Source organism: Amphiprion ocellaris, chromosome 18 (assembly GCF_022539595.1).
Source record: "Amphiprion ocellaris isolate individual 3 ecotype Okinawa chromosome 18, ASM2253959v1, whole genome shotgun sequence".
Lineage (NCBI taxonomy): Eukaryota > Metazoa > Chordata > Actinopteri > Pomacentridae > Amphiprion > Amphiprion ocellaris.
The window spans coordinates 27,546,834-27,566,850 of NC_072783.1; the positions used below are offsets into that span (position 1 = coordinate 27,546,834).

At 38.5% G+C, this 20,017-nt stretch overlaps 1 protein-coding gene across 5 annotated transcripts in view; it reads left to right on the forward strand.

Moving 5' to 3' along the window:
* The window catches only part of pcdh15b (protocadherin-related 15b), a 221,237-nt gene that overhangs the window by 129,814 nt on the left and 71,406 nt on the right, over positions 1-20,017 (forward strand). For all 5 annotated transcript variants that reach the window (XM_055004449.1, XM_055004448.1, XM_055004450.1 and 2 more), the window contains 5 exons: positions 9,425-9,544; positions 9,698-9,883; positions 11,625-11,861; positions 14,294-14,410; positions 17,853-17,993. In XM_055004449.1, coding sequence (XP_054860424.1) covers positions 9,425-9,544; positions 9,698-9,883; positions 11,625-11,861; positions 14,294-14,410; positions 17,853-17,993 — 801 coding nt within the window. The remainder of the gene's footprint in view (positions 1-9,424; positions 9,545-9,697; positions 9,884-11,624; positions 11,862-14,293; positions 14,411-17,852; positions 17,994-20,017) is intronic.

Below are 20,017 nucleotides of genomic sequence, written 5' to 3' on the forward strand. Positions count from 1 at the left end.
GGGGTGATGACAGCTGAGGGAGTATGGCGGCATTCTCAATCTGACTTTCATGAGTTTAAGACATGGTTTCTATTTTAAACAGAGAAAAAAAGGAATAAGTAAAAGGAAAGAACAGGTGAATTCACAGAGAGAGGTCATATAACCATCAATATATACTTATATAGTTGTTAAAAAATCAACAAATGTATAAATTGTTAAATCAAAAATAATGTTATAACCATGAGCACTGAATAATTCTGATTGGTTGGAAGATGTGGAATTTTTAGTTTTTAGAATTTTATAATTTTTAGAACAGGCAGTTGAACCAGAGTTCTATGTTGCAGGTGTTTGTTATAGATTAATAAGCCTGTTAAATATAGATAGTTTCAGAGCAACAGCTGAGCCTTAAAGTGCTTTGAGCTATGATTAAACAGGACCTGAATGTGGGGAACTAAGTAATATTAATATTAGCTGGTAGCCTGAGTGTGAGGAACAGGTGTAGCAGAAAGAGAGGAGAGAACATTTGACAGGAAAACTGACCCAAACGTCACTGAATATAAAGAGACGTGGAGAAGTCACAGGTGAGAGCAGAGAGGGGAGGACAGGACAGGCTGTATGTATGTCAGAGCTTATCTGCAATGGACAGACAGTTTGAAAATAATATAGTGTAGAAAGCACTGCTACTCTGTTCTTGAAATTGACAGAAATCAGTGAAAACTTATTTTTTCCAATCTTGTCAGGATTATAAAGTTCTGGGCCAAGCCCTAAGCCCCTTCCTGTTTAGCTACATGTTGCCGAGCAACACAACTGTTTTCTGTTGTGTTTTTTTTTTTTTTTTTTTTTTTTTTTTTTTTTTTTTTTAAATCCATGGAGTTCTGTATTTGTGAAACTTTTCCAGGGTTGAGAAAATTGAGTTTTATTCCTATGACATCACCGTGTAAATTCTACCAGACTGGATCACTCGGGTGGGCCAGACGGGAAACAATGAAATGCATTTGGAAGCAAACCTAGAAATTAGAAAACATTTCTGAGTCATGCGCCAGTTGAGCATATTCATTCATTTTTATTTAAACACAGAATCAACTCAGGAAGCATCAGTGCGATAATATAATGTTCTGATGGCAGCATCGCTGGCATTTTTTGTTATTGTTGTTGTTGGGTTTTTTTTGCTCATGAGTAATTTTCTCTACTTCTTTTTCTTTCTTTCTTTTCATGAGACTTTTCTCAACTCTTCTTACTTTCAAAGATCCAAGATCACTTGTAGGCACGTACATTGATTATCACAGAAAAACGCATTATTTGAACATTACTGTCACGTTAACCTCTGGTAGCTCTGTAGTGGAGGTATTTTCACCTGAGGGAAAACTGCACACATTATTTTCTACATTATTTCCATGCATACATATCTTCAGCTTTGCATATGTCATGATAAACTGTTAATGCCACCTATTTGTTTCTTAAAAACACAGTCATCTCAAGAAGGTTAGTTGTGATATGAAGATGTTAAAACACTAAAAGTAACTCATGAAAACATCAGTAATTTCATCTGATATTTAAGCAATTTTTTTGACACATCTTCCTTAATGACCAAATAAACAGATCACAGTTGACAGAATGATCATTATACATTTCAAATCATATATACAAATATAAATAATCATATATACAAATATTTAAAAAAAAAATATATATATACAGATATGCTGCAAGTAGAAGTCCAGCACAGTTTTTGTACTTACATTGTAGATTACTACTGAAGATTAACACTTTTTTTGTTTACAACATAATTCCATATGTATTCTTTTAGGGTTTTGATGTCTTTGGTATTAATCTACAATGCTTATAATAATTAAATAAAAACCATTGAATGAGAAGGTGTGTCCAAACTTTTGACTGGTAGTGTATATGTACCTGCCAGGTGAGGAAATCTCATTCAACTCAGTGGGCAATATCAGCTCTCCTTAATATATTCATGATATTTTTCCTGACATAATGTGCAGCCCCACATTGGTTCTTGGTGTATATCAATACCCATACTATCATACTGTATAGTAGGCCAGAGAAAGATTTGGTATGTCCCAATATATACTACGTCAGATATAGTATGCCAGACATACCAGGGTGTTGTATTACATACAGTCTGATTTTACAGCATTCAAGCTAGCGTAATTTTCTCTCCAATCTGACCCACGATCCTCTGCACAGTTACATCACAGTATGTCGTGAAAGTATAAACAAGCCTCAGCCGCTGAGAGTACACAGACAGACGACAGCTTATTCCACACTGCAGATTGTGACGGTCAAAGTTTAAGACGCGTATTTATGAGGAAATAGTACGTCCCGATTGTATGCATGCTGGGATAAATAGGATGTACTTTGTGAGCACAGCTGTAGCACATATTTAAGAAAAAAAAGGAAAAGTATGCAATTTGGAACACAGGTGATTTTACTGGTGGTTGCATTTGAACGTGCAGCATGTAAATCTATTTTTAAAATAGAGATGGAGGCAAATATCTCAGAATGTTTGTAGCAGGATGATTATTTTAAAGCGTTTTTGTTGTAATGTTGACAGACCTGCTGATGACACTCCATCACTGGGCCTGCAGTTGTACCACTTGCCCTTGATGCTTATCTGGTGGCATTTGTGCTGAATCAACAGGACATTATGTCATGCATAGCTTGAAAATCAAATACTATATGTCAAACTAGCAGCACACCAAAGTAGCTCTTGATCAGTTATCAGTTTGCTTTATCCATCAGCTGCAGGGTTAAGCAGTCATGTGTCACTGAGGACTGAGAAGCTTTTCTTCCCTTCCAAACAAACACTCGATGATTTTGCTGATTGTCACGCTTTCAATCTCAGAGAGGGGAGTGAATCAGTGAAATCGTCTGCTGCAGTTAAATGTATTGGCTGTTTGTGGCATGATTGCCTGTCCCTACAACATGGTTGATAACTTTCAGTGTACTGTAAGTGGAAAGATGCTGCACAGAACCGGATTTAAAAAATTAAATTTTTGGTAAATGGTTTTGAATTGATTCATAAACACTTCAAAAAGAAAATAGTTTGAGAAAGTCGACTACTACATCAACCGCTCTTCATGCTGTTGATACTCTCTTCATACAAATAGTGTGGTGAATCATGTTTCCATTTTTCAATATGGTGTTTTACTATAGAAAATATATTCTGATTAGGAAGAAAGCCTGAAAAAATAAATAGTTTTGTGGAACATAAATATCTCCTTCATTGCCATTCTGTTCATCATCTTGCAACCTCTCAGATTTATCTGGTATCTATTTATGGAGTTCTCAGCTCCAGATAGGAGAGCAACTACTTGAAATCATGCACAAATACATTATGTATTTATGTAGGTGTGTATGTATGTCTTCCCCCTGCAGATAAGTATATTTTATGACTACCAAATTATCATTTTTGGGTGTAGTATGTTGCCTGATGGGAAATGAAGCTGAAAAAGAAGGAATAACAAATAGAAAAGCAGTCACACAAACATAAACACAAAATATAGGGGTAAGATTATTAGCGATGGCTGCTTTGTATGTGTAACTTACTTAGAAAAGACCCCCACACCGCTGTAATACCTGACTATATGGTTTTATTAGTGCAGCAAAAAAAAAAGTGCACAGCGGCAGGTGATAAAAAAAAATCTCTATAATTTAGTTTCAGTCGCAGGTACTTCGCTTACCATATCTAAGAATTAAATTGGAAGTGGAGGTGTGAAAGTGTTGAAAAAGAGAAGACACTAAAAGGGGGGAAACTGAAGGAAAAAGGGTTTGAGCACCTGAATACGAAAAGCAGATCTCATGATTGTAGAGATAGTGTGTATTTCGGGCTGCAAGCTACTTTTTTTTTTTTGCCAGTGTGTGTTGAAAAGCCACAGACGTAAAGCAGCCGAGACATTAATTCTATTGTGTTCCTGGCTTTTAGCTGTCTGGCAGTGTAATTATGCTGAGGGAACTGTGAGAAAGACAGTGAGGGAGGGATAAGACACAAGCAGGAAGAATAGAATAGAAGGAGGAGGATAAAGGCTGAGAGAAAGTCATGCACATGTACGCTCACTCTCCACCGTCCCTAACTGCAGTCATCAATATGTTTGACATCAGGTGATTAATCCACCCCTCTATGCAAAGGATTTAATCCAGTTCCTAAAATGCAGTGCTATGACAACTTTACAGTAGGCAGTTCGAAGTGAGGTTTTATGGAAAATAACATCTCACTGTCATATATCAAATATCCACCCTTTTCGTATATTTTATTTTTATGTGGCAGGAGAAAATTGCCGACCGTTTATCTTTTTTCATTTTTTTTTCTGTCAGCTGACGTCACGGAGGGAAATTTTTCATGTCAAAAATAAACCGAGAAAATTACAGAGCGTTTTACTGCGTTACTCAGCTATTTCATTTTCAAATTCATGCAAAAACTGTCAAGGGTCCTGAATACCCCAAATCTATACTCAGTGCTGCTGACAGCTGGGAAAATGTGTCCCTTGAAGAAGTGGTTGAACATTGATGTGGAAATACTTGCTTTCTTGCATTTGTCCAGTAAATAGAAAGGTACAATCAGATTCCGATTAGCAGAGCTTTGCATAAAAACAGGAAAAACAGGGAAACAGCAGGTCTGGCTCTGTTCAAACAGCAAAATTTGCCCTCTGAAACCCCCTAATTAACACTACACATCTCGTTCATTTAAGCTATACAAAAGCGGAAAAAGGACAATTAGGAGCAAAGTGGTTGTATGTGTCAGATCATAGCCCTATTTGTGGCCCCTATTCAAGTAATCTGAGGGCTCTAAATGGAGATTTCGGACTCTTCCTAATCATCATCATTTTTGGGTCAACATCATCATTAGCTGTTGAGCCATTTTGGCATCTGTAAAACACAGCAGAGTACATGGAGGGATTGTTAGCAGAAACTAGTGTACATGCCATGGACTGTTAGTTGTCTGGCAACTGTTCCAGCTGAAAAACAGCCTTGTAAGGCGCCCAAAAATAGCTTGTTGCTGATTTAATGTGTAAATTAGGGAGCTTTTTCTGTAGGCCATGTCCATATCATGTTGGAATTATTGTAATTACAGATTTCAGACTTTCTGTTAGAATTCACACCAGTATCCAAGTTATAATTTTGAGTGGAGATTTTGTAAAAGCTTTAATTATATCGGACTGAGCAAATATAAATGCAGCATATGGGCCAAAAACATGTCGTTTAATATAATTAAACTAGGACTTAATGGATTTGGTGCGGTATTGTCGGTGTTTTAATTTTTATACTACCATTTTTGTAATTATAGAGCAGTTGTTTCCTCAAATATTCCAATTATCCAACATTATATAACATAAGCATGCTACTTGTTTCCCCATATTTGCAGTCATTATGCTAAGCTAAACTATTTGTCGCATGGCTTTAGCTTCATATTTAAGAGAGCGGTCTCAGTCGTCTCATCTGCTTCGCTGCTTCATTCGGTTTCAACACAGCACACGGTTGCAACAGCATATTGAACAAACACGCACAACACGCTTGCTTCTCTTTTAGTTCAGCTGGTTTCCTTCACCTCAAAATATATTTATTTCTATCCAGCTTCTCTCATTTCTTAATTTCCCTCTCTTTTCCTCACTCTCTCACGCTTATTGTCCATGTTTCATTTATTCTCTCTCCTCTCCAAACAATCCACGATAATCATCTAAAAAGCTGGATGCCCCATTAAATTTGGTAACACAGTTTTATCCCCAGATAGCAATAAATCACTGAATACAAATCACATGAAGAGGACTTCATTTCTCTTTCTTTGTCTACGCAAAACTGGCAAGACGGAGTTTAATTTCCATTAATTCTAATAGTCACTGTATGAGAAAAGATGAAACTTTAATGATCCAAAATTGGGGAGACGGGCTAAAATGGGTCACTGCAACAGCAAGTAGTGACAGCAGAACAGCAAAAAAAAGTGGAATGTAAATATTGCTGGAGTAATAAGGTTAGACAAACATATTCATCTGACAGTGTTGACAATTTAACTGCTGAATTTATATGCCGCATGTACATTATGATGTATAGACATCATTATTCCGCCAAGGAACACAGTGGAGTTATGTTACGATCTGTGTTGGTTTGTCCGTCTGTTTGTGTACCTGTTAGCAACATCACTCAAAAACTGACTGACGGATTTGGATGGAATTTTCAGGGAAGGTCAGAAATGACACAAGGACCAATTGATTCAATTTTGGAAGTGATGCAGCTTATAGTCTGGATCCATGGATTTGTTAAAGATTTCTGTATCATTGCGAGATAACGACACGGTGTCACTGTAACTATGACAAATGAACGCTGTGTCAGCTGCCTGCTGACGATCACGAGTGCAATCCTACTGCAAATCCACCGCTGTGACCTTTAAGTCGGAAATGATACAAGGAACAGTTGATTAAATTGTGGGTTTTTTTCCAAGTCTCATCAATTCCCGGCACCCGCTACATATTTAGGTCACGCAATTTGGTATTTGTACATAACATACACATCCATAACACACACCTATGCTGAGCGCAAAGTCATTTTGTTTGTGGGTACATCTGTATTTAATGACCACATTCTATGGTGCTGTGATTTCTGCCACAAATTTTTTTCAAGATTTCAGCCGTCGGTAGTGATACAGCGACTGAGCAACCTTGTCAAAGTACTGCGCTCTCTGAGTACTTTTCTTGTTAGTTAAGTGATAACGTCTCTTAACGCTAAGGTCCACTTATGTGCTTCTGAAGGAGCCTTCAGCCACTTCTTAAGGTCTTCATCCATGGATTAATTACAGTACAGTTAGGATTTTCTTTTGTCAAAAGACTATTTCTAAGCTCATGAATAACCTTTCACGCTCAAAAGAATGCATTTATTCCTGTTACATATCGTTTTCTGCATTTTTATGCATTCACATTAACATCACAATTGAGTTGACATCACTCACTGTTGCAAAAGTATCACTCAGTCTTTTCAGTTGATGAAATTTTCTCCTTAGTGTTAAATCTGGTCAGTCCTTCTATCTGCACCCTGCACTCAGTCTTCTATTCAAATGGGTTGTTGAGAAAGTGCACCCAGATCCTTTCTTCTTTCTTCTTTTTCGCCCTTGCTGCTTTCGCTAAATTGTCAGCGTGAGGATTTCATGCAATGCTAAATATGCTTGCTTTAGAGGTCCCACATTGTTCCCCTGTTCAGCAAATGAATGACAGTATCACATATCTCAAGAGTGTGTCTTTCAGTTCATCAGCTCAAAATTCCACATAAATGGTTCAGTTTACCATGACTGTAAATCCTGGTTTTATCGCTGTTCAAAATGGGCTGTTTGTAGCTTTAAATGTAGCTGAGCTGCTGCCGTCCACACCCCCTTCAGGAAGAAGACTCTCTCTGCCTCTGTAGTTGACAGCACATAGCAAAACGGCAGCCATTACAGAGACTAATCAGTTCTATGGCTTCTAACTTTGCCTCTAATTCGACATGGAAGTATTGCCAAATTCACACCACAGCCATTGTTTTTGACTTGTGCATAGTAAATTTGTCAGACAATGTCATTGGAATGTGGTGAAGAATTTCTTATCATATTGATCAAATACTCGTGAAACTGTATGTTAACATTGTTGCTTTGAGGATGTTGGCATACTCCTGATAGCATTTAGCTCAAAGCACTGTTAAATTAGAATCAAACAAAGCAGCTAGATGACTGTATGCTCTTGTTAACTGATAAATATCCTGCACTTCTATAGCACTTTTCTACCCTGGCGGTACTAAAACTCCCCTTTATAGTGTTTTCCTGTTCACATACACTCTCAGATACCAGTAGCAACAAGAGCTGCTTTGGATTTTACGTCTTTCCCAAGGACACCAGCATGTGGAGGAACTAAAGTTGGAACCACCGTTGTTCAGTCTTTTTTGCTTTTTCTTAATTGCTTTAACTTGATTTTAATTTGATTTTGTCATAATTTTTATCCCTTGTGAGCAGTATATCTTTGCTAATGTCACCTTGTTGTCAGAGTAATATCTTTAGTCAGAGAGAATGTGTGGTCATAGTTTTACTGACAAAATTAACGCCGAACCATAAAACCAAGTCTTCACTCTCACGCAGCTCTTTAAAATTGTATCAGAAATCAAGGACTGGCGAAAATGTCCTCACTACTTCCCAAGGTCCAAAACTCAAATTGGTCTGTACAAAGGCAAACACACAAGTAAGTGCACACAGTCTTCCCACAACTAAGAACAGGTGTGGAGCAATTACTTCTAACACTTGCTGCTATATCCCAAATTATATTTTTCTTTTGGAGACTTTGTGCAATAGCAATTTAAGCAAAGCCCAGCCCCCTGCACACTCAAATACATGCACACAAACCGTGTTAATATTTCTTCTGTTCTGCCTTCCTCTGCTCTGGTCTCATCTATTTTAATGCAGTCAGAATGCTGATTGGACAGGATGAATGTTCAGACAGGGTGAAAGGAACACCGGCTAGCAATTTGTCACCTTCTCAGCACCTTATTTTAATAGTTGGAAGAGATGATGTGGAGAAGGAGCCGGTGCTTGACTGCAGAACAGACACAGAAGGATAGTCAGATGAAAGAGGTGCGACAAAGGGAAGAAGACACTGTGCTCCTCTATTCCAAGTGAAAATTGAGACCCCTGTCTCATTAAGCCTGGAAAAGTTTAACAATTGCTGCTGGTAGAAAACTAAGTTCAATTCCTCTGGACAAGTTGCAATAAGGGGAAGAAGAGAGGTGACACCCGGGGAAATATGAAACCGAGAGACAAATAGAGAGAACAGATCTCTAAGGTCTGTCTTTATCACCTTGTCAAATCAGTGCCTAAAAAAAAAGGGAATTCCTGTGTGAAACCCAAAGACAGGAGCAATAACATGAAGACAGAAGTAAGACAGGGCGGGAAAAAAGACACAAGGGAAAGAAACTGACTAATTTTTCCTTGTAACTATGACCCTCTTGGCGTTAATTTAATTAAGAAGGTGGATTAAATATTGTTGGGTTAACAGTACAAAGTCAAAAGGTAATAGCTAGTAAAAATGAATGGTGGATGCATACCACTTTAAATAAAGGTCCCCGAGTGAAACTGTTAGGCAGAAAATGCTACTGATAATTCTCATCCGAGTCATTCTGCTTTATCTCTCCCTCACATATGCACGCACAGTCACTCAGCCACTTGCAAATATCCATTATTCCAAAAGAAAGGCAATGAAAATGTTACCAAAATTGAAAGGGGTTAGAGTTTTACCACTTACCTACATTTACAGCACTTGCATTGATTTGCGCATTTAGTTTGATTTGAGGGGAAGTTTAAAAATAACTTGCCTAAAAGACGCCCTGAAGATCTGCATGCATTACAAAACAACTGATAAAAACCTTTACTTCTGCTCTCTTATTGATTGTGTGCATTTGTGTTTTTTTTCTGTCTTGGTTTTAGGCTACAGATCCAGATCTTGGGGCGAGCGGACAGGTCCATTATCGGCTCATCAACCACCAGAAGCTGTTTTCCATCAATGCCACCGGAGCTATCAGAACTGCTGTGCCGTTGGACAGAGAGGTCAGAGGAACGCGTAGATTTGTTCCACATGAATGTCAGCTTGTCGGATGCAATACAAAACAGACAAGAGAAAACAGTGGCGAAGATGACAGCATAAATATTTGGTGCAGCTGCAGTTCTGATGTGTGATCATGACTCTCTATTATTCTGAAGGTGAAAGGTCATTATTTTCTCATCGTTGAAGCCTGGGATGGAGCAGTGGACCCACGGCGATCCAGATTAACTCTCTCTGTCACTGTTTTGGATGTTGACGACAACAGCCCAGTATTCACCCAACAAACTTACAATGTCAATCTTCCAGAGAACAGCCCAAAGGATACGGTCATATTAAAGTTAAAGGTGAGTGTATGGATAGATGGATAGGTCAGTTTGCAGCTGATGTTGGAGTTAGATTTGTACCTATTTCAGTTGTTCATTGCAATACGCTGTAAAGGCTTTCTAGACAAATGCCTGATGTGGTGTAAGTCAACCCTTTCAGCTACCAAGGTCTTACCATAACAGTAGATCATAGCAAATATATTGTCTGGACGATGTATCGGTTGGTTTTATCTCGAAGCAGATGTGCCTCTATTAAATGATAAACAGTGCAGTACAGAAACATATTTTTTTTTTGAGGAGAAAGGCTACATTATGTAATTTGTCCACCAGAGAAGTTTGAAAAATAGATTTTTCAACTGAACAAGGTTCCCCTCAATACAAAGGCCAGTCACAATTCTATGAAAAAACAATTTGAAGAGGTTCATATAGGCACCACCGTACTTTGTTAACTTTAGGATATTGAATCAAGGCTACAAACAACAATGAAAGAAAAATGTAATTCCCACTTCAAACTTTCCCTTCAACACAGGTTACCAATACATAGTGGAAGTCTGTGTTATGAGTTAATTTACCAGCCGAGTAAAGCAGATGCTGTCACTTTCCTTTGAGATATCGAGCTAATGGCTAACAAACTAGAAAGCCCTGACTCTTTCTTGCAGCCTTTTATTTCACAAAGTTCCCTACTACGACTAAAAGTCAGTCCGAGTTTTAGTCTTGTCTGACTTCTTACTTGGTCACCTTCTTTTTTCTTTTCAGCTTCTTCCACCAACATCATTTGGGTCTCTGCCTCTGCCATAATGTTCGCATTGAGAATCTTATTTTTTTCTGTTTTATAGTGGACAGCATCCAGCATTAAAGTGATCTCTGTACAGAGACCCAAATACCCAGCTTGCTTTTTCTTATAGCTAGCTGAAGACCCATAATTGCTGGTGTGTGACATAGTGCTGCAAAGCGTTCCCTGTACACCAAAGTGCAAGAACAGGAGTTTGAGGTGTCAAGAAGCTGCCATTCTCCCTTTTACAAATCAGCGTACAATCGAAATAATTTTGAAGCTGTGATTTGAAGGTAAAATAGTCACATAATGTTGCTTGAACAGAATTGCCAAAACATCATGTAATAACAAGGGCACAATCCACTGAGTTCTTTTATTATACACAAAAGGGTTATCAGTTGAAGATGTTTATGACAGTTTAAGAAGGATATTAGATTGACTTTTTGCAGCACATTTTGTATTGTCACTGCCAACATATTTAGAACATCTAAAAACAGCTATTGTAATCCTTAACAAAATGTTTTAACAATTAATTGAAATGGCTGTTTTAAAGTTACTTGATATACAAAATTGTGAGACTGGGAAAACATACTTATTTAGCTATGTCTCCTTTGAAATGGCTAAATTGGTTTCATTTTACAGTCCTGTTAGTAACAAAGGTGTCTCACAAAGTCCAAATTATTTGTGCTCAGAGACACTCAGTGACTTGTAGAAGAATGTACACTTGAAAGAAGAACTTTTTCATTGAAGCTACACAGTAAAATACTTGCAAAAGAACAAGTGAGATGTAGACCAGCAGCTCGACTACAAAGGTTGCCACCGCAGGCAATTCAGACACACCAGTTCAACACAGACCCACTGAAAATATTGTGAGCTTTAACTTGCTCCAGCCAATGTAGATTCTTCTCCTTCTGGCAAATATAAAAAATGTATTAATAATATGACTTTCTTTCCCATTTTTTTTGCCTTTCTCCCCGCTCTTTTCTGTAGGCAATAGACGCTGACCAGAGCTCCAACATCACGTATCGAATCAGAACTGAAGGCTTGGACCAGGAGATCATTCGGCTTTTCCGCATCAACCCCATAACGGGGGAGCTGTCAGTTCTCAAGGTTCTGGACTTTGAGGCTCTGAATGACTCAGAACCGACGTACACGTTCACCGTAGAGGCCTTCGACACTGAGGGAATCATGCCTCCTGGACTCGCCTCTGTTACTGTCAGAATAATGGTAAGTGTGTGGGTGTGTGTTTATGAGATGGTTTCTCTGTCTCAGCATAAGGAGCAGAGGTGAGGTCAATATGTCACTCTTTTAGTTAAGTGTCTTTTAGATTTGAAGGAGCATAAATTGGTAATGTTGCATAGCAGGCAGCGCAGGACTGACCTGCTGCAAAAGGGAGAGTTAACAAGATAGGAAGCTTAGTCTTGGCCTGTTATACTGTAGAAATCAACTAAAGGAATGTGTTGTTAATGGAGTGTCTGGGTTTCAGCTTCTGTTTGCTCTCTTCTTTCAAGATTGCTGCTGGACGCATTGTCAAAACAAACTGGCTTTTCAATAGCTTGCATGCACCGACTACGACCACTGAGGGAGTGGTGGAGACGATGACTCAAAATTTATTTGCTTTGAATGTGTCTGCACCATTAGGTAGTATTAAACAGTTACAGTGACCGAGTTGTGATTCACTGCCAGATTCAGATTTTAAAGTCGATAGGTTTTTAATGCCATTTTATAAGCTGTTTGAAATGTTTCCTTTGTGGTCCAATGGAGCACATTCCTAAAACTCACTAGGACCTTGACTTATTGACTGTTTGACTGACCTCTCAGTAAACTAAGCTGATGAGTAAAAACAGAAGGGTCAGAGGTCACGAGCAAGCAAAACTGTGCTAATTAAATAGTGACACTCAAGGATCTGGGAATCAGTATGTGAAAATATTTTTTGTTTTGCATGGAAGATGGCAAAATTACTAAGAAAGACGAGGTTGTTTTATGTTTTGTAAGAAGCTGTGTGACTCTAGAATAACTAATTTGAGGACTCACTGTCTGACTGACAGTGTGGGTCCCTGAACGTTTCTTATAACCTTTCCCTTAACATTTTTCAATTTTTCCCTCAACTTTTCCCTAAACCTTTAGCTTGAAAATCCCCTTAACTTTTCCCTTAACTTGGAGCGTTGCTTTCTTAACTTTTCCCTCAAGCTTTCCCTGAACTTTTTGCACAATTTTTCCCTTAACTTAAAGTGTGGAGTGTGGATTCCTTAAATTTTCCCTCAACTTTTCCCTTAACTTTACCCTTAACTTTTGTAGTCATGTCATGCATGTATGTCAAGTCACTTGTGGGTTTGTAATAATCATAAAGCTTTAGAAACATGGTTTGCTTCACTATCTGTTGATGTGATTCACCTTTTCTGGAAACCACTGGCTGTCCCCTCTGGTGAGGGTGTTACCTCCATAGAAAGTCCTTTGTGTTGTGTGTTTGCACACACCCCCCCCCTTCTTTATTCATTTCTTTTCTTTCTAATATTAAAATTCTTCTTTCTTGCAAAGGAAAAATGAAATCTAATTCCCTGTGCTCTTATTATTTTACATTACAATTATCTAATTTAAACTGTGTTCAGAGCTGTAATTTAGTTCACCTTTTCCCTTCTAAGTACCCATAGTGATCTCATTGTTCATGCAAAATTCTGAGTTTTTTTTAATATTGCACTGCTAGTTGTAAGGCTTATTGGCTTAACACCAATCTTACAATACAGGAGGTTCTTTATTCTCTAATAAAACTCTTTCTGATGGAAATTGCGTTTCACAGGTAGTTCAGGCAGATTTGTTTGTTTAGGTCTCAGTAGTGAATAGTAGATATACAGTGTAGTATGTTAGTATGAATATTAAAACACAATAGATGTATTGGCTTAAATTTGTTTGAACTTTCTAAATATGGCTGCTGATCACAAATTCAGATGCGTTCTGTCACTGACATTTAGAGGCCATATCAGTGTTTTTCACATTTCCTAAAGTTGCTATGGTTCACTGACCTCATGTTGTCAGTTCTGACATCAGAGTACTCAAAGTTGTAGAAAAAGAAACTGCTAGTTTCTGTCCCCTTTGCAACATCTTTGTTTACTTGTGTTTTTTAATTCTTTGTGTGAGTTTGTCAACTGTGACATAAGTTCTGAAATCCATAATTTAGCCAGCCTATGGGAAAATTAAAGTCACTATTGTTCAAACTCGCTGATGTTTAGCTGCACTGCTGACACCTGCTGTGATTAAAACCCCGCAGGTTTTCATGACCACCCTCTATTCGTTTACTCACTGCTAAACTGCTATTTGTCTTAATTCAACCCAAAGTCAAACAAAACTCTCAAAGATTTTCCGTGTAAGCATTAGCATAATGGACTCAGGGGTTATATTACCAGGTTTATGTGTTGTTTCTCTGTTGTGCATTGCAATGTTCTCACTTGTGGAGACCAGATGTTCCCAAACATATGAGAAACCCACTATAGGAGAGAGAAATTTAAGTATTATATTGAGAGCAAAGTCAGTTTGCAGATATTTACGCCTTTTATTTTTAAAAAAATATGTAAAGTTTTAAGCATTTAATGGGGAAAAACAGCTTGGCGTATTGTATGTTTACAATGCTAATGTCATGCTGTGTGTGTTACATCTCTCTCCAGGACATGAATGACTTTTCTCCGGTATTCAGCCAGTCAGTGTACCGAGGCATGGTTGCCCCTAATGCTGTCAAGGGAACCATCGTAACCACAGTGATGGCCAATGACTCTGACCCTGCGGTGAGCATTTCCAGCTGCTGCTATTCAATCAAACTGTTTTTCACAGCCTGTTCCTCAAATTGTGTACCGGAATGATGCAAGATAATGATTCTTGTCTCTAGTCAGCGTGCGTGGTTTGAATGTGTTTGCACTTCTTTCTCCAGTGCAGCCATTTTTTTCATCCCAGCGTAGTGCTTAGTGATACCTCAGCTGGGCTTTTAATGCAAAACATCTCAGTAATATTGGCTGGTTTATTCTGCTTGTTGTATAATGAAGGTTAGCTCACTTTAGAGTGTTCCACTGTGAGCCATCAGATAGTCTGGTGCCGTTAACCCCTGGTTTAAGAGGTGGTAACACGCTCACAAAGAGCACTGATCGCAGTGTGAGAGAATACCTTATGAGGATTTGCTGAGTCACACAGCGTTTTGTTTAGATGCACATCTGAAATGCTGCGGTTCTGTGAGAAATAGCTCTCATTTTTTCATTGGAAACAGAAAACAACCAACTGTTAAATTTGCAGTTTTACTCACCAAATAAATATTTATGAAAAAGGCCAGTAACACAGAAATATCTTTATTTTGCGTTACTGCTCAAGAAGCTTGAGCTTATTTCTCACTCCCCATCTCTATGCAAGATCTTCTACACCAGCGATGGTGCCCCATAAGCCTCTTTAAAAGCCTCATGTTCCTTTGAATAATATGCTTGCTGTCTCCTACATCAGCTGAATTGATTCAGACTTCAGGTTTAAGCATCAAAATAGTTTCTCTTGGGTCAAAAAGCAACATTATACTGTCCAAGCTATATGCTATAAAGGTGCTGCCAGTGCTCAGACAAGGTACTAAATAGCACATTAACAGCCTCGGATATATAGGTCTCTGGGTGTGAATGTCATTTATGCCCCCCTGGTTCAAAATTTACCTCTAAAGTAGAAATCCTTTTCAAGAATCTGTCACAGTCAAGTTTTGCTGAGTCACTTTGAGCAGTTATGTAATGAAATGTTAGATTGGAACAGACATCTCTGATTTACTGCTCTCAACTGCAGTGCTTCTAGAAAAAGAAAAAAAAATTCAGAAGAAATGATGGTTAGATTAAAAATGACTTTTACATGATATTAAACAAAAATCTTCATTTTACAAGTATGTGTTGAATGCAGGAGTGTTTTTTTAACTGTCTTTATACTGACACTATAACATTGTCAGTGGTGTAAAACACAAGTCTTTGTAGTTATTGGCAACAGGGGTTTGCTGCATCTATTACAATATTATAAAGCAATTACGACATGTAGCAAGATCCACTCATGTTGCAGAGGAAGCAGAGTACAGAGATGTACAGATGGGTGACAAATTAAAGGAAAAAACAACCACGATGTGTTGTAGAAAAGCTTCAGTGCACCTTGACGTTGGTTCTACGAGTTTTATGGAACTCCACTGAAAGGATGGCACACGAGATATTTTCCTCATTTGTTGTTTAGATGATGGTGGTGGAGAGTACTGTTTAACATGTCAGTCCAAAATCTCTCATAGGTGTCCACTTACGTTGAGATGTGGTGACTGCAAAGGCCACAGTGTATGATTCGTATTATTTTCCAAAAACACTCAGTGACTCATTGTGCACCGTAGATGGGGGCTTTGTCATCATGGATACCACTTCCATCAGGATAGAAATGTTCCATCATCGTAAAGCTGATCACTCAGAACAACTTTGTATTGATTTGCAGTGACTCTTGCCTTTTAAAGGGAACAAGTGGACCTGAAACATGCCAGCAAAATGTTCTCCTAATCATAATGGAGCCACCAGATCGTCTCCCTGTAGGGCATTCAGTACATGGGCGTGCACTGGGCAGGAATAGGGTGAAGGATGACTCATCTGACAATATCACATTTTTCCACTCTTTCTCTCTGGACCAGAAACTATGATTTTTGCACCACTGAACTCCCAAATGTGCTTCCATCTTCGTAATGAGGGGTTTATGCACTGAAACCTCAATTTCCCTCTCTATGTAATTGTCGATGGACTGTTCTTGCAGACAGTCTGATTGTGTCACCTAAGGAAAAAGTTGCTCTTCTGTTTTTCCTTATGGCACTAACCCATCAAATGTGCAGTGTTGACCACAGTTTTGACCACATTTACTGATGTTTTTCCCATAAATTCAAATGCAAGTGTCACTTTAGTGCCTATTCCTGTCTCTGTTTCTTGCTGTCTTGATACAAATGTAAGCATGAAAGATGAAAGCATCTGTTGTGTTTCTCTACTCATTTATTCCATTTTTTAATCCATTTGTCACCTATCTGTAATCTTAAGGCAAGAGAACAGTTGTAATAACAATCCAGGTTGTCCTACAGATTATCCAGTACACTGTCAGAAACTTTAGATTAGACACTGTTACTGAATATACTCTACAGACAGCCAAACTATCAGCTGGAAACCAACAAATACTTACGTCAGCTCTCAATATAGTGTCAAAATGGCCAGTCCTTCCAGATATATTGTCCAAACCAAATGTAGAAGAGAATTGCTGACATGAACAGTATCTAGGGCACAAAAAGAATCCATCTTTCGTCTTCCTTTGAAACACTTTCTTCTTTGAAAAGTGCTGCATTAGTGAATAAGCAACATTGTAAAGCATTTTGAGTAGCGCCAAGGTTAAAAAGAGCTATACATGCAGGCAATTTACCATTCTTTAAGCGTAGACGAGTGAAGCCATTCTGCAGCTGTTGACATGGTTTTAGAAATTTAATTCCATTTCCTGATATAAAAGAGAGGTGAATTTACTTTTTCCATCCATATATTTTCCATTTCTGTGCAATAATATGGCAGAGACACCGGGTTTTCTGCCTTTTTACCACACAGTTAACAAGCATTTTCAAACTGCTACTGACCTTAACTTGTCCGAGCCCCCAAATTGCTCCTCAGAGGAAGGTTTAAATGTAGAGGTCTAATTTCTTGAGACAGGTGCAAGTAAACCTTTGCTCCTTAGAACTAAATACAGTTCTTTTTTTCACTCCCTGAACTTGAACTCATTACAGAATATTGAGAAACTGTAGTATTCACCAAAAGCATATTGCCACGTATTGTCAATAATCCTGTAATTACATGTATTTCCTGACATTTGGAATCGTCCTGATAGTCATTAATTGTCAGCAACACTTAAGAGGTTAATTCATGACCATTAGAACTTGGGCTGCAGTGGTGATTTGTATGTTTGTAGCCCTTCATAAATGTTTGGATACAGAGACACTGTTTGACATTTGGGTCCCAACTAATTGCTTTGGATATTAAATATTGTGCAAGTCATTACTCACGCATTACTACAGTGTGCTTTAATTTGAGGCTGCTGGGCAAAATAATCCAAAAATGGCAGTCTTCCAGAAACCAGAAAAGAGACACTTCATTCTGTAATGCAAGATGCAGCTAAATGTGTGACCTTGATGCTCAAGCTTGCACTATTTTTTCCTTATCACAGGGTACTCCAGCAGGTCTGGTGCGCTACAGGGTGGACCAGGAGGCGTTTCCGTACTCTGCCAGCATTTTTGACGTAGAAGAACAGGCAGGACACGTGGTTACCAGAGTAAACCTTAATGAGGAGCCCAACTTGAAGTTTAGTGTAAGTATGCAAACAGTTTAACTTCCAAGTCAACATTTTTCCACAAAATGCATTCCGTTGTTTGCTAGTGATTCTCATCCCTGGCTTGGGGCTCCCACAAAGGTCACATGATGAATCTAAAGGCTTGTGAGAGGAGGGTACAATATTACCTTTCTTTTGTGACTCTGTGAGTAGAAAATTTTGCTTTTTTAGCCAAGCTTGCAGCATCGATCTATCAATCTGCCAGCTTGATAGATTGCCGTTTTACAGACATTCATGGTGCAAAGTATGAATTTTAATGACTTTGCTGATCAACCAAATTTCCTTCCACTGATGCTGTGAAATATCACGTGTGCAGATCGGATTTGGACAAACCTTGGTACAGATGTCCATGGGTGCTGTGACAGCCAGGGTCTGACTTAACTTTTGTTGATATTTGTGGTTTTTACTGGAACAACTATTGGATGGATTACCATAAAGTTTGTTCATGTTACGTAGGAAATACAAGCTAACATGCAAAACAGATGTGGTGAACATGGTAAAAATGAAACCTGCTGCACATCAACATGTCTACATTATCATTATGAACATAGCTGCATACTCTTGTGGCTACAATCAAATGCACAACATATGCAGACTGCTCTCAGAGCAGATGTTGCAACTCTGCACTTGCATTTTAAATGAATGAAAGTGGCTACAGCAGGTGTGTGAGCAGAGCATTGGGTCCTAAATTCTCTATATTTTTAGAAATTAAACTGTCGATATACAGGAAATAAAGACTTTGCATTAAACAAGATCTTGATCAGCCCCTCAACATTTTTTTTCCAATAGCAGCTGATAGTTTATTAAATTGCTTCCTTATGGAGTCTACTGTAATCTGTAGCTATCAACTGACCCATATTACACAAACACAGGAAAAAAGTGAAACTTTCGAGGCACTATGCTGGGCCAAGAAACTGCATCATATCTATGCATTCTTCCACTTATCTTGGGTTGCTTTGGCAGCAGACTTAGCAGGTCATTCCAGACATCCTTCTCCCCAGCAACGCTTTCCAGCTCCTTCTGAGGGATCCTGAGGTATTTCCAGACCAAATGAGATATGTAATCCCTCCAGCGAGCTCTGGGTCAACCCCGGGGCCTCCTCCAGTTGGACGTGCCCAAACATCCTCCAAAGGAAGGCGCCCAGGAGGCATCTGAATCAGATAGCCGAACGACCTCACCTGACTCCTTTCGAAGTGACTGAGGACAGAAAAAAATTAAAGCTTACCGTCTTGTTTTGCCACAACCCTACACTGTGTGTACTGCAGATGTAGCCACTAAAAAGATACTTTCAGTTGCACATATGCTCCGTGAGCAGTGTGCATACCATAGCCTAGATTAACGCAGTCATGTTTTTAGTGAAAGTCTGTACTAGATCCCGTGAGAATTTTTTTGTCAAATCACTATTTTCAAGCTGACAAAGTGAATCCAGATATACTGCATAGTTTCACCTGTTCAGTCACCCCTAAAACTTTAGGTCTGAGAAAGAAAAAAAAAATCTGTCTGTGACTGAACTGCCAACAATTATGCTCCCTCTGACAGAGGGTCACATTGTGAACCTCTGTAGTTTGCAGCATTGTGATTCGACTGCATTTACCTGTCACCAATCAGAAGTGGATGTCTTTTGCAGTATTATTTTTGTTTTCCCTTTGTTTTGTTTTTTTTTTTAAATTTTGGCCCTCATTTGAAACTTGTTAACACCTAGAAGGCACCAAAATTCTATTAATGTTTTTATACATTTTTCCATTGTCATCACTGGAGCGATAAGAATTCACCAACTGGAGGAATTTTTTTTTTTTTTTTGCATTATAGTAACACCTTCAATGCAATAAATGCAACCGTGTAGTATTGAGTCTTTTTGAGTCTAATTCCTTATCATTCACGCTAGTCTCTTCTAAGTGTAAAGATCATTACTGAGGCTGTAGTTCAATGGAGACATCATTACTAGTTAAGATGCATCTGATTTGTCCCTGTCTCACTTTACCTTCTGGCTTATTATATTAAGT